A 16,511-nucleotide genomic window follows, 5' to 3' on the forward strand; every position below is an offset into this window, starting at 1 on the left:
CTCAAAGATCCTTAGGACCCATTTTCAGGTCTTTTATAACGGTGTGTGAGAGATTATGGCAAAGCCTCGAGAGCTATCTGCCTAAGGAAAGGGATGCTTTCGTGGAGCGACTTTCTAAGGGAAACTGGCTCGTATACACGTTACACATGGGGAAAACCACGAAAACGCCCATGCAGCCAACCCGTTCGCGGGATTCGAACCTCGGACCGAACTACCAGTGTTCAGCGACTTTACCGCTCGGCCGCTGGTGAGCCCTTTTATAAGGGAGAAACAGATTTATGAAAAGAAAGGTGCTTGGGCCTCGTCAAACCTATGGGTCTCAGATCGGATCCATTGGGCTAAGGTGATAACTATGCCCTGATTCCATTTCCCATTCTATGCCCAAAACGCCTATAACCAACAACAACAACCTTGTAACATAACGCTGCTCTAAAATGTAACATGAAATCATGTCGTGACCAGTGGGTTCTTTTCATCTGTTGTTTGGCGTCAATCATTAAATAAACTTATATTTCTTAAACTTTTTTTTTTCACAGTAATACAGCACAATAACTAGATTTTACACATATTTCTCAAATCCCTTCTTAAGATTTTCTTTTTCTTTCTTTTTTTTTTTAAACCATTCAGAGCGTTCCGGGTGATCCATTTTGCTGTTTTGCGCTGCATCTCGTTGGCGTTGAGTCCTCAATGTCCATATCTCACAAATGCAGTATCGTAATTTGTTGTAATGTTTCCTAATAAAAGTTCAATTACTCTGTATCTATATCTGTAACTCACTCTTCATGTCTGCAATGATTTAGTTTCTCAGTGCAATACCTTTTAATCATTAAAAAACAATTTTGTTTGGATTTTTCAACAATATTTTTAACAAGCATCATTTTATATTATAAGTGCCATAGACAAGATAACTTTCGATTATTTTGCAAGAGGTCAATTTTAAAATTTCTAACTCTGTTGATAGCGTGCACTGTCGTCAAGATCCACAGTGAAATGCAATCTAGAATTCAGAACGAAATCTTATAGTAGCATATAGAAGATTTGCAAGCCTCTATAACATATTTATTTATTTCTTAATTTTGTTAAAACAATAGTATATTTTAGAGCATATTGCTATTTTTTAATCCGTAATAGATCTGCAAGCTTCTGTGCATATTTCTCTTTTTAACTTTGTTTAAACTGTTGTATGTATATATATATATATATATATTATGGTTTTTATGTTCAAAAATGGGTTACAGGAGAAAACATCACGGGCGGAAACGTCGCGGAGAAAATAAAAGGCGAAAACGTCTCGAACAAAACATCGTGAGAGGAAGCAAAGCAAAGAGAAAACATCGTAGTTCTGAAACATCATTTCCTCGAAAATATAGCTAATAAAAAATAAAAGTTTTAAATGCAATGATTGCATAATGATTTATGAACGGAGGAGGTTTTTATATTTTTGAATTAACTAATAATTTTTTTCTGAAAAAAATGAGAAGGAATCTTAAGCATTCAGAAACCGAAAATGAGTAGAAAACTAATGCTACTTATGGTAACTGATAGAATTTTCTAATTTAATAATATAGATAACCCCATGCAGTTGCTCATCTTCCTTCTTCTAATTTTTTAAACTATACTTTTCGGGGAAAATTAATTAAACTTTGTAAAAGAGGTTAATTAATTAATGACATTTATTTGTTAATTATATAAATTTGCACATCACAAGATGAAAAAGGCCGCCATCACGTGTTTGCAGGATTTATGACCCATCACTAACTTCCTGGCTTCGGAGTCTTAAAGAAATTTTTCCATGAAAATATTAACTGAGTTGGAGAGGTAGAAGTCAATAAAAATTTTATGAATCACAAAAATATTGCTCGCTATAACCGAGGTTTGCTCGTTAAAGGCGATTTATGCTTCTATAGACTTAACATTGTATTGTGTAACAACCAAGTATTTCCGATTCTAGTAATTCATGTCCCTTAAAAATCTCAACAATCGTGGTTTTATATAGTATATATATATATATATATAAGGGACATGAATATATATATATATATATATATTCATGTCCCTTATCATGTTAATATATATATATATATATATACAGAAAGATATATATATATATATACAGAAAGAGAGAAAATATTTAGTGCTTCGAAAGTTAATCATCCTAGTGATTTGAAATAAAACATTTAACCTTCTTTTGGCTTAGATTAAAACCTCATAGGGTGAAAACAAAACACAAAGATTCCAAGTAGCTGCCGATTCGAATATTAATCATACCAGCGAACTCAGACCACAGATTTGTGAATAAGATACAGATAATGACTAGCTAAATAAAAGTTGTCAAGAAATTTTAGAAATTTACTTTGCCCCATGCTGAATATGTCTGCACCGCAACACGTATTCTAGAAACGATCATCGCCCGTCATTAGACATACTCATATATTAGGTAAGATAAGAGTTTTGGCTTCCCTGCTCCGAGAACTCAATCTCACTGCAGGTCCACTCCCCCTTTGGGCACATCGTGGAAGTTCAACTTCCACTATTACCCTCCAGGAGAGCAGCGCACCACCTGGATACGACACCAGGCAGCACCGGTCGTCTAATGCTCCTACCAGTCGCTTGGGCGAGCCCGTCGCAGCGGGACATTACCCAGCGACCCCGGGGGAGACCCCCGGGTTACTAGAACCACGCCGCGCTAGGACGTGCCAGACTCCGGGGCCGGCCAATAAGTGACCTGTCCCAGAGCCTTCAGAACCACCAAGTTCATAAATTTTATACCCCCGTGGCCGAGACTGCCTAGGTACAGATCCTAGCCAGTAGCTTCGCAGAGTTCTCTACGTCGACCCCCGGGGGGGGATACTCATATATTGACGTAGAACTTGATAATTGTTAAATTGACCACTCACGATCTCTTTTTGCCAGCAACAGTATAAAAAAATACTTTTGTGTAACATTACTGATTTGTGCAGTGGAATCTGTGCAGTGGAACATATGCAGTACGTATGCAGTGGAACTTCAATTATCCATCAGTATTTGGACCATTATAACTATGGATGCGAGAAAAATGGCAAAAGAAAACTTTTTCCTCTACAACCACCATATATCCACAGTCGATGATAAAGATACATTTTAATATAGTGCATTCTGCAGTGTGGGTAAAAATCAAGATTAGAATTGAAAACTGGTCATATTATTGTTCTTTAACTTGTTCACAATTATGTACTTAAAAATATAGTCTTCAAATTAAATCACAGCCAGTCTATGATAGATATTAAATATCGTTTATTTCGAGTAATTTAATTTTTAGTTTAATTTAAAGTAAAATATGGTATTATATATTTTTCTTGTTGCAATAATCAAAGTGTACATATACAGTACATTTGCAAAGTGTTTGGACTAACTTTTAACAAAATCCAGCAAGCCACCAAACGATAGTTGAAAGCATATATGCTATAACAGACTACCTTCCAGAAATTAAAGAACAGCATGTTTTTGTGTCTAATTTGAGAATGAAGCAGCATAGAAGCAAGAAATTTAGAGGACATGTTCACTAAACAGTTCTTTAATGAATGCGATATAGAATGTTTCTAAAGTTCAACACAAACATGAATAACAACAAAAAATTGCACTCTTGGCAAAGAAATCCAGTCTTGGAGAAACAGTACATCACAGTTTTTTAGGGAAAATGTGGTGGTAATACTACAAAAATGGGTTCTAATGAGAAATGTGTCTACCCTTAGTTGCAATAAACTGGCGAAAGCGACATTCCATGCTGTCAATTAAGCTGACGGTCGGTGAAATGGGAAGAAATGACTATACAACGAGTTATCCTTGTTAATCTAACGACCTTGGAGGAGAAGTTAAAGCATCAACAAGTCTCCCAAAATGTTCTATCGCTCTGAGGATTAAGCTGGCCATTCCATCCGCTCTATACAGTGATCCCCAAGATATTCTTGAGAAACCCGAGCTCGGTGTGGTCGCGCATTGTTGTCCATCCGAAGAAATGAAGGGCCAATAGCAGCGGCATATGGGTGGACATATTGATCAAGGATCTCGTCTTGATATCTTACACTGATCAAAATCCTTCCATGAAACACATGCAGATCAGTGTGCCCACAGAGAGAAATCCCAACCCAAACCATTATTCCACCATCTCTGTAACTGTGTCTTTACATAATGAGGTAATGAGGGATTTGTGCCTAGGTCCCTCTAGATCAGCTGACGACCTGAATCATTCTCCAGTGTGAACCTGGACTCGGCTGTGGAGAGAACAGACATCCATTGTTGAGTGCTCCAGGAGACGTGCTCTCTTGCCCAAGATAAACGGGCACCTCTGTGTCCTCGGGTCAAGGGCACACAAACAACTGTTCGTATGGCATACAGACCTCTATTGTGCAGATGTCTGCGCACTGTAGTAGCTGATATTATTTTTTTCTGTCGCCACTAAATGATCTGTCATGAGCTGAGGCACAGTAATGTTACTCCTCCTTCGGGTCAAAAGAACTAAATAACGGTCTCCAGCAGGTGTTGTCACTCTTGATCTGCCTGGAGCATGTCTTCTGGACACAGAATCTCGAATTCAAACTAATTTCATAGTCGGTGGACCTCACTACGAGAGACATTGAGACATCTAGCATCATCAGCTTGTGATACCCCCATTTCAATCCATCCGATCGCCCACCACCTTAACGAATCGTTACTATCATGCATATAAACTGTGAATTTAAATGTTACTGGCATTTTTGTAATGGTGATCTTTGGAAACATGCATGTTACCTTTTGAAGGACAATGTATGTTAACTTGCTCTTCCTTAGAAGCGTTGGTTTACGGACAGAATCGTTTTATGCCGTTAATCATTTGCTTTGACCCCGTGAGTATTTGCTACCATTGATTCGAAATCTGAGCAAATAACAGTTACAAAATTTTGTCGTAAGGCTACAAAAACATAACAGAGACTTATGAAATGTTGTATAAAGCGTACAGAGTTGAATCAACTTGATCCAGTGTTTTTAATGGTATGGATTATTTTGTGATGGACGCGAGATATTAATGAAAAATCCAACATCCTGCACAATCTCGAATGGATGAGAACAAAATTGTTACTTGTTCCTTCGAACAATAACTAATGTACTTAATAACAGTTGTTCATAAAATTCTCATGGCAGAACTTGGAAAAAGAAAAATGTGTACTTGTTTTGTCCTTTAGGCATTGACTATATTAAAAACCAAGATCGATTTTCCGCATGTCATAATTTGATATAAACGACATGCATTAGTTCTTACTTTTATCACATAGATTGTGACAGGAGAAAATAATACTTGGTACTTTGCTTATGATTTTGAGACAAACAACAATCATCTACTTGGTTTGGAATAAATTCACTACGGCCATTTTGTTTTCAAAAATTTCAAATAAAAACTACGTTGAAAATATTTTTTTAGTGGAAATTTGCTTCTGACGGAAACGCGCGGAAATAAATTGTTTCTTAAAGATGTAAAGCATTTAGAGCATTAGGCTTGAAAATGACCTGTCGAATAATCGGTTTCTGCTGAACGACAATGCGCTACCATACAGTTTTCCTACTTGTGAAGCAGTTTATAGCAAATAAAGCCGTCTTAATTCTTAACCAGTAACCAACCCTTTTATTCAACAGATGCGTCTCCTGCAGACTATTTTCTCTCTTCTAAAGTGTCTCTCCTCACAGACCACTTTAATAGCATTGAAAAGACAACAGACTTTCAAGAAATGAGTTCTACGAACGAGTGAAGGAGCTGTATGAACTTAGCAGACTTACAAAGACTGCGTATTAAAAGGCTAAATGTAAAAATGTTCTTTTTAGCCCAAAGGAGCGTCAGACCCAAAAGACCTATTAATTTCGTTTTGGAATTTTGTGCCGGTTCCTACAAATGGCGAATCACTTTTCAGATTATTGCCACCAAATATTAGCGCCCTGTGTTATATTTAAAGAAATTAAAAAACGAAGATTCTGCATAAATGTATGCATGTTTCTCGCACTGTGATAAAACACAGGTACCCAGAGTCATCAAATTTTGAATAACGTCATCCTCCACTGAATATGGGCATCTGGATGCTCTAATCTGGAATTTTTTTTATTATCGATTTCAAATTTTCTAACACTTTTAACGAATTTTTGATTAACAAACTCAACGATTTCAAACGGAGTAATGGCAACACTGTACGAGAAAAAAAATTATCTCCCGCGCACGACACTCTGTATCGGAAATTCTAAAGATATGCTCATTTTAAAATTACTTTGCGATATTGCTATTGAATTGAGTTTTATGTTTTAAGTGCAAAGAACATGATATTTAATAAATAAAGGTAACACACAAAACGTTAAAAAAAGTCTCTTTGGGCGTAATGTAAAGTTTGAAAGCTTTCAGTTTTATTTTTGTTATTTTACAAAATTAGTTCTATATCGTTGTATAATGCTGCCCATTGTATAAAACTGCAGAAGAGAGCAATAACAAGATAATTCTTTATAAACAATAATAATACACTTTAGAATATTTTATAATTTTTTCTCTTTACTATATAACAAGACATTTTTTTTAAATACCGTGTAGTTAAAATAACAGCACATACTAGATAAATTACTGAATTTTGTATGTAAGCGAATTTATGCGGTTATGAAAAGAAATTTTGTGACAGTACAATATGTTTTATTCTTCAAAACAGTATTTTAGTGTTTTATTTTAAACACGACAAAAAATCATATTTACAAATTAACCTTTTCTTAAATTAGTATTTTTTCTTTTGGTACAAATTTTTATTCTTTCTTCTTCGATAAATTCATTCAGTCCATTGGGCTATCACATTCGTGACAGACTATAGAGAGTTATAAGAATAAAATAGGATCGATTTTATCAAAATAATATATTAACTAATACATTAAATGACTATTAAGCGTTAGGAAAACAGTTTTTACTTATCATTATGAGCATTTCTTACACGTTTCACTTTCGGTAAGACTAAATGTATATTGAATTTTCATAAAATGCATTAGATCGTTTGAAGTAAAATATTGTTATGTTTCGCTTTTAGTTAAAAGAAGATGATGTGTTAGATCGACGGTTAACAATTTTGAGTGATAACTTGGAAATATCTTCGATTTTTCTCAGACTGAATTTAACAAGAAAGCTCTTCAGAAAGAGAAAAGTAATTATAGAATGCAAAGCTTCTTTGTTCGGAGTACAACCTGTGATTCAAAAAGAAGTTGCAGTACTAGGTAAAATATTTTTTTATCATAGGATCATATTTTTAAACACATCTTTTATTATATTTTGTATTTAAGAGTTAAAATCTTTTACTTAAGATATTTAACTCTTTTCCAAAACTCGAATATTATTTATTAGATATTTGCATACGTCCGATTTTGTTACTCTATGAAGTGTTTGTGTATGGCTTGATGGTCTATGTTTGGTTTTGAAAGAATAAATGTTAAATAGTTGATTTCAATTTTTGGGGGGACTTTTCTACTTTCCAACGTTTTTAATCGTATTTCAACAGTTCTGTTTTAATCACAATAAAATACAAATGTAAAATTAAAAATATTTTTTGACTCTACAACTTCAAAAAATTTGAAATAGATAATTCATTTATTTCCTCGAAGTTTTAAATAAGTCAGAATATTCCATGTTCTTTTCTCATCTCATAATTAAGATCAAAGCCATGATTGCTGTATAAAAAATTTCCTTTGAATTAAATTTTTTTCAACTGAAATTATTTTTCTTAACAGAGTGCTTAATGCGTAAATGCATTCTTTTTAGTATTATGTACTTTATTGTAATAATAAAAGGTATAAAGAAGAAAAATTCTGCTTGAATCCAAAATAGAACAAAATAAAATTCAAATTTCAAAATCTACTTGTTAACTGCAAATTATTTTCTTAAAGATTTACCTTCTTTAATTTTTGGACTACAAAATATTTTTTAAGCTTTTTAAATGAAATATTTATTAAGGACTTCAAAATGCTTTTTAAGTGAAATATTTGTTTCAAAGTTTTAAATGTTTATTTATAATACAAATTTCACATGATTTATCTTCTAGCTCTAAGGTGGTTTATTTATAAATGATTAGATTTCTTTCTGATTTTTAATATGCAGTAGATTCCCGATTAACTGGCTCCTAAAACACTGGATCTCAATCCAGACAAAGAATGGACAAGATAGTTGGAAAAATGTTAGAAACATCTTTATGCTGTAAATTATATTAAAAAATAGACATATGCATGAAATGTTCCCTATAAATATTTACAAAAAATTACTTGTGTTAGTTAACGTTAGGATCTTTCAATTATTTGTTTTTATTTTGATTCTTGTTTCGAAACAAATTTGCACCACTTTTGCATAACCATTAATAACAGTGACAAATTGTTTTCTTCTTCAAAATATTTCATCAAACTCAGAACCTCAATTGTTTATAAGAAATGCAGAGAAACTTGAAAGGATTTTTGCACATATGTATGAAATTTTTTCCCAGCATTCATTGTAATGACACAAGCAGTTACCACGTGCCACATAAACAAAATGGCGGCATCTGTTGTGGAGAAGGAGTTGTGTATTTCAGAACAAAGTGAAACGAAAACTGTTACTACCAATGCAAACTGCAATCAAACTTCAGAAAACTTTCCTCTAGGCCGGAAGTCTGCTTTAAAGTTGGCACAAGAAATTTAATAGTAAAGGATTGTTGTTGGCACTCTTTTTGGCGCGATTCTATTCTACATGAGGTTTCAATTTTTCGTCAATCATTTGGTCTGGATTGTAGTTAGACTCGATGCAGGGTGATTTCTTTGAATGCTCTCGATTGGGGTAGAAGATTTAAGAAATGGTTTAAAGAAATAAATAATAATTACATGGTTGAATTAAATAAATAAACCTTTATTTGCACTTTGTGAAAACTACAATCCATCAAATGAAGAATTTCGAACTTTATTTTAGTCCTCATTCGACAAGAAACAAGGCTGTTTGTGCAAAGTTAAGTCCTAGATAACTTTTAAAGAGCAAGCTGAATGTATTTGCGAGGGTCTCTAACAAAATTCAACAACGAACGAATGTCTTCGATACAGTTTAGAACATTTTGCAAAAAAAGGTTAAAAATTCATTCCACGCAAATTGCAGTTGTTGGAGCATCTAATTCAAATGGGAAAAAGAAAAACAAGCCTTCTCCACTGTATATGAGGTCACTTTTATCAGTTCATTTATGCAATGGTCCGAACAGCATTGCGAGAGGAAAACATTCATATCAGTACACACATACTCTTTTCAAGTCTCGTTGAATTTTTTTTAATAAATTACTGAAATTACATATTTCTTTTGTAATAGCTCTGAAGTACACTTAATTTCTCTGAGTACATTAGATTGTACTTTTTTCGAAAAATTTGTAAAGGAAATTTGATTTGAAAATAAATAAGTAAAACTAAAATAATAACAAAAATAAACTATTTTGAAGAAAATATAGCTAGCTAAGAAAGAATCTACTGCACTTCTACAGTGTAGCAGCATAAATCTCAAAATTTGATTTATCTTTCAGAAATCAATAATGCATTCTGCTACAGTCATAACCATTTAGCGATAACGGTAGCCACTATAACAGTTTTGTGGTCATACCTGAGGTAATTAGAATTTATTGTTTACATTATTTGAGTATTTAGTTTTATGTATTCAGATTTCAAAATAATTCTTTCTGAGCTTATGGTACTTTTCTTGTACTTTATTTCGATAACAAATAATAGACAGAAATCAGGATCTGAATGTTTGAAATTCAATATCAGTTGTGTGGAAAAAAATGCTGTTCTTCAAGGTTATTCGACCCATATTAACCAGAGTAATTTTTAACTAGTATATTTTTGTTGCTCTTCCATTTTGCAAAGTGTATAGTTTTTTAGTTGCAATTTACTGATATCGGCTCTTAACTATTTTGAAAAAAAATTGAAGTAAGAATAGCTATAAAGTTGAATGCATCTCACATTTTCTTTCATTTGAAAACCTACTCATGCAAAATCATCCAAATCATTTTGGAGCCTTTGTAAAACCATAAACACTATATTTTCATTTTTCAAGTTTATTCTTTCTTAAAATCATTATAAAATTAACACATTATTTAAATAAAAATATTAATAAGCTTTCTAATAAATTAGATACTCTTGTCTAATTAAAATACTTAAAGAATTTTTAAATTAATACTTGGTTTTAACAGTTTGAATATTGGTAGGAAATCTGTATCAGTAACCAAATTTGACCTTTCTCTTTACATTACTTAAATACTTAAAGGCTCAAAGACATAAAGATTTCCAAAAATAACATTGCACTTTTTCCAAAATAATAGTTCTCTTAATCAACTAATATCATTTTTAACAACTACACAAACTAAAAATGTTTTATTCTGTAAAGTGTTGCCACTGCTCGCTTTCACATCGTTGAGTTTATTAATCAAAAATTCATTAATTAAAATATGAAATAAGGAATAAAAAAATATATAACGTCATTCTATGAAAATACTGAATATTTTTAATTAGAAAAATCATCAATTAAATGAATTTTTATGAAACATAAAATGTCTGCGTTTGTAAAAAGTAATGAATTGAATTCAAAATGTCATTCAAGCCAAATGTTACAACAAATAAATTAATTTTAATTTCTTAATTTTTATATGATAATTTTGTTTTCTTTAAAAAGAAAAGCAGAAATTTTGTTTCATACAGCTTTCATTTTTCTTTACCCATTTTGAATAAGAACTTTTAATGGCACTCTCTCATTATTTTTTCAAAATAACGTTTTGTATTTTTGAGGAATGTACGTTTTTCAAATAATAGCTTTATCATGACCTACCTTTTTTTTTATACTTTACCTAAAGAGCATTTGTCATTCTGTAGAATGCCTAGGTATTATATACAATGCCTAGGTAAAGTATATAATTATTTTTATGTTTCATACTAGGCCTAGAAACGCCAAGCATTCTATAAAATGCCTAGGTATTCTATGAAATGCCGGCGTTTCACACTGTGCGGGTAACATATATAGTATTGTGTTATACATATATATAATATTTATAGTTCTTTTAATGACACGTTTAATTCCGCAAACAGAATTTGAACCTATCTCTTGTAATTTGCTTCTAATTTGTTCGCTTGTAATTTATGGTTTATGATCTAAATTTTATGGTTTAAGTGCAAAGAACATGATATTTAATAAATAAAGGTAACACACAAAACGTTAAAAAAAAAACGCCCCTTTGTACTAATTTAAAATCTGAAACATTTCAGGTTTTTTTTTTTTTTTTTTTTTTTTTTTTTTTTTGTGTGTGTGTGTGTGTGTGTTTAATTTTTTTAAAGCTGATTTAAAGCTGATATACAATTTGTTCTTTTCATTTTATTAAAATGAATTGTCACGTCGATGAAAAAAGAGCATCTGTGACATCCACCTGCTTTTTGCGTTTAAAATCGAAGTCACAAAATGTGGCTTCACAAAGCTGCTCGAGAGATTTGTAAAGGTTATGCGAAGAAGCGATACATCTTAGGACGCCTCAAATTTAGTTTAAGCCATTCAAAGATGGTGATTTCTACCGTCGAAGCACTGAACAGGTCGTTGAACGTTGGAGAGAAGATGTAAAGACCAACAGAGAATACATTATTGATTAATTTGTTGTTTATTTCTTGTTCATTTTTGTAAAACCGTAACCTGAAAAAAAAAAGGGCAAAACTTAGCGGTCAACAATATTATGTGTCACGAATTTATTTCTTAATTAATAGCGAATTAAGATACTCCTTTCTTTATCAAAATGTATAGCAATCAAAGTTGAGATCAGATTATTAGAATTACGGCAAGGCACTTTACTGCTATCTACTTAGTGGCTTTCTTACAAGACGTTTTAAGATAAAACAGGTTCACATTCACATTACACAGCAAAATCACGAAAACGTTCATGCAGCATTCGAAACGTTTGAACAAATTGAACTCAGGTCGAACTACCAGTGTTTAGTCCTCATATTCACTCGGCTTCTGTTTGGTATAACGGTCTAGGTAAAATTTATATTTAATTTACCAGCGAATTAGTTTTTTTTTTTTTTTTTTTTTTTTTTTTTTTTTTTTTTTTTTTCCACATTTTATTTTGACTGACCATTTCCATCACACCATGTATATGATGGAAATGATCGGCCAAAATATGCAAATATGTAGACATATATATAATTTAAAAATAAGAATAAAAAGAAATGAAGTAGTTACAAATCTGTTTATTACTTCCCAAAATTTAAACTGTTATTAAAATTAGAATTACAGTGTTTTAAAGCAGTAAGTATTAATTACGTTAAAATAATCTTTTTGATTACATTCACTAAATATCCTAAAATTTTTAAACGGACCTGTTTATGATTTCTGTTACACGTTTTGTATTATTTACATCGAATTTTACTTCTACGTAAATTTAATTGGTTATTTATTTATTTATTTATTGTTGGGAAACTTTTAAAACATTTTGTATTCAAGATATTATTTTAACCATAATTTGTTTAATTAATTTCTGATTATTGTAATTTATGACTGCTATATTTTACTACTTGGTTGTGTTTTTATTTACTTTTATTTTTACGGCAAGCATGTGTTTTTATATTTCCAAGTTAAGTCCTTTATTAGTACATAACAAACAATTTACTTTTACGATTTTAAGCGTGTTCTTATTTGCGGTTTTTTTTCTTTTGTTCAAATCTATCACTTTCCTATATTTGTAAGCAGTGGGATTTTTGTTTATGATTTTGAATCAAAATGAAATGTATTTCTTCTTTTGTAGGTGATAATGCTATACAACTTATAATATGTTTTGCAGGTTTTCAAATTTTTTCCCACCTTGAGATTCAAGCTAATTATGAAGATTTATGTTAAAGGAAAATGATTACAGTTCCAGGAAATGGAAAAACTGTCAAAACCTCTCTTGATTATTCTCATCATACTGTGAACATCGTTAATAAATAAATGTAATGATGATTTAAAAAAATAGAATGTTTTATGATGTACAATCAAAAACCCTGTATGAAAACATTTTGTTCAATCTGTAAAGTAAACTGAACATAATGATTGTTTAATTAATCGATTATGAGACAATTAATGCTTCCCGATAATGCATTGAATGCAATGCAACATTGTCATTTTTAGCCATTTATAAAAAGAGTTCTGTAAAAATGTGAATAAATAAATAAACTTGCTAAATTTATTTTAGGTATGATAAGCTTATCCTAAAAAGTTTGAACTAAAATATTTTCTCTCGAATTATATTTCTATGACATCTTTTCTAGAATTTCATTCTTTGATATGCACAGATCAAAGCGAATTTCTACAGCACTTCTTGAATAGTCTCGATCAAGGCAAAACGTTTTTTGTATGTTATAACATAATGCACTTTCCTCTAGCATATTCGCTATAATATTAGTGTAACTCTTCTATGCAAAAATCTTAATTCTAAATATAATGCGTTGGCAAAGGTAGAAAGCAAATTTTTCAGTTGTGTTCTGTGTCGGAATTTTAACTTAGTCGCTCAAAGAAGTGAAACTATTCAATTTCAGTGTTGGAAAACTTTTAATCGGAACAGTTCAATTCGAGTATGTGACTGAAATGACATTACTAGCAGTACCTTAATATTATCTTTTGTTTTTGTGACTGGCTATAGAATATATTTTCGAAAATCCTCAAGATAAGAAGAGATTATAGAAGGAATATTACCTTCTGATTTGCCACTTGATAACTTTAAGAAACTGTAAGTGTCTAACGAAACGAATAAGATAACTTTCCATACTCCATTTTTCAATAATACAAAATGTGAAAGATACAGAATGAAAAAAAAAATGAATGTATTTGTTATGAACCACGTGTACAGTTCTAATAAATGTACTGAAAAAAAAAACTGAACAGTCTTTGGCTTATTTATTTGGGTAGTTTCTCAGCTATTATCAGAACAATTTTGCTAGAAATTGTATGAAAGGTGAATTACTTCAAAAGATTTAAAATTTAAACAAAATCCAACTTTCTACATTTCGATAGCAATTGAGACGGTAAACTCATTTTCAGTACAAACACATTTTGCCATAAAAAGAGGCGTAACGCTGTAGAGACATTAGGTTAATTTTGGAAGCCGGAGAGATGAAAAATAAGCAATCGCCTTCGCCGGGAATCGAACCACGGACTTCTGGAATACCGGCCCAGCGTGCAGAACTACTAAACCATGAAGGACGCTAGAAAAGTGGGAGAAATACCTTATAACGCCTTAAAAGATAGCACTACCCATTTTTGAAGAAGAAAATAAAAGAATTAAAAAGTATGAAATAAGGCTTTAAAATATTTGGGAAAATATGGTTTCAGATTGAAACCGTTAATAAAAATAAGTAATATTTGATAAATCTCAAAGGCTCCCAGGAAACAAAAGTGTTAATCTTCCCTTATATACTCCTAAAAAAAAACAACTTTCCCTATATATGAGTCCTTATGGTGTTAAGGAATGTGTCCTTAGAGGCCGCATGGGGTAATGAATAAATTTTAAAAAGTAACACCCATTTACATTGTAGTGCGATTGGCATAGTGATAAACTATAAAAATATTACAATGATAATTCTATTTCCACAAAGGTTGGCTTTAGAACAAGAGTAGAATAAGAAACAAGAGTAGGAACAACAGCTATGCAAGAAAGAAAACATGCAGTTGTGCGAAAACACGTATTTTGCATCAAAGCCATGAAATTATACATATAGTACAGGAAATCACTACTAGTCACATAACCCAAGTAGTACTACTCATCCGAAGTTCAGGGATTGGACAAGTACAGTGCTATATTAATAAAGTATAGGTCCTAGACCATGGATGTCTAAACTATGACCATTTGAGGGCCGCATTCCTAAGAAAAAAAATGTGCGGGGCCACACATATAATATTTTTTAACAAATTGAAGTAAAAATTAGCTCTATATTGTTTTATTAAAATAAATTTACTTCTTTTTATTAATTTTTTTAATTTGAATTAGATATGTATAGATATGTATACAGATATTTAGATATGTTTAGATATGTATACATATGTTTAGATATGTATACAGGGTGATCAGCGAATAAGCCCTGATTTCAAAATTAAATATCTCTACAACAGAGATCGATAGAATTATGCGGTAAACTTAGCAAACATTTGCAAAACTGTAAAAATGGTGTACAAAAGTTTAGAAAATTTAGTTACGAAAATCGTTAACAGATGGCGCTCTGCGTTGAAAACTCTCTGAGAGGAGTAAAAAAAAAATAATAAATAAATAAATAAATAAAAATAAAAAACCAATAAAGTGAAGCAGCCTTTGCAATCAAAATACAATTTTTTAAAAATGTTCACCGTTCGAAACAATGAGGTGGCGTAAACGAACAATGAAATTTGACATCAAGTCTTGCAATGTCTCAACGAAAATGGAATCACATGCAACACCAATCAACGATTCAAGCTCATCTAGAGTAGCGGGATTGTTTCGATAGCAGTGTCTTTCAATGCGCCCAACAGAAAGAAGTCACAAGGACTCAGATCGGGAGAATATGGAGGCCAAGCTATTCCTGTGTCAGTAAATTGCCGATAATCTAACGCAATTACTCTATTTCCAAAGTATTCATGAAGAAAGCGAAAAACTTTATCTGTTCGATGTGGTCGAGCCCCATCTTGCATGAACCAGTCGATACCTGGTCGATCCTCCAACGCTAGTTGAGTGCTGACAAATTGTTCCAAAATTGTAACGAAACGTTCAGTAGTTATCGTTTCTCGTACGAAAAATGGTCCGATAATGCCTCTGGCGCATACCGCAGCCCATGCAGTAACTTTAGACGAATGCAGTGCTTTCTCTTCATACAAATGAGGATTTTCGGTACCCCAAAATCTCCAGTTTTGTTTACTAACGATTCCATCCAAATGAAAATGTGCCTCCTCTGTGAACCAGATGCAGCTCACATGAAATCTGTCGTTGTCGATCATTGTTAGAATCTGATTCGCAAAGTCAACCCTTTGTTGCGCAGCTTTCATGGGTGTGGCCTGATGACTTTGGATTTTGTATAGAAACAACCGTAGGCTATTTTTTAATATTTTTTGCGTGCTCGTGTACTTCAAACCTGTCTCTGATGCCATCCGTCGGATGCTTTTCCTAGGATTTTGCTGAACAATCCCAGAAACTTTGGCTGCATTTTCAGGAGTGACTACAGTTTGCCTAGGCCCAACATTTTCCTTTCGATCACCAGCCACGCTGCCAGTCCGTTCAAATTTCGCGAAGAGCATGCGAATGGTTTTCGCATCGGGTCCAACTGGGACATTGAATCGGTTTTGAAAACTGGACTGTGTTCTAATCGGTGAAATTCCAGAACCAAAAAAACACGTTGTTCAATGGAATACATTATTTCACTTTCTACGCAAGCCTTTTTTTTTCACTAGCCAATAGTCGTACTGATCCTTTTCGAATTCAAAGCACATTTTTTTAAAGGCTATTGATAGGTCATTG

The 16,511-nt window shown here is 32.3% G+C and overlaps 1 protein-coding gene across 4 annotated transcripts in view; it reads left to right on the plus strand.

Annotated features, from left to right (window-relative positions):
- LOC118190715 (endothelial cell-selective adhesion molecule-like) overlaps positions 1-13,220 on the plus strand; it is a 138,216-nt gene extending 124,996 nt beyond the window's left edge. For 3 of the 4 annotated variants that reach the window (XM_085819379.1, XM_035361469.2, XM_085819380.1), the window contains exons 6-8: positions 7,059-7,242; positions 9,546-9,627; positions 12,837-13,220. In XM_085819379.1, coding sequence (XP_085675505.1) covers positions 7,059-7,242; positions 9,546-9,627; positions 12,837-12,861 — 291 coding nt within the window. In that variant the 3' untranslated portion in view covers positions 12,862-13,220. The remainder of the gene's footprint in view (positions 1-7,058; positions 7,243-9,545; positions 9,628-12,836) is intronic. The other variant, XM_035361470.2, reaches the window with a different exon arrangement.
- The last annotated feature ends 3,291 nt before the right edge of the window (positions 13,221-16,511 follow it).

The sequence above is a fragment of the Stegodyphus dumicola genome, chromosome 6 (assembly GCF_044657685.1).
Source record: "Stegodyphus dumicola isolate Sdum_Otavi_A_Nest chromosome 6, ASM4465768v1".
Taxonomy (NCBI): Eukaryota; Metazoa; Arthropoda; class Arachnida; order Araneae; family Eresidae; genus Stegodyphus; species Stegodyphus dumicola.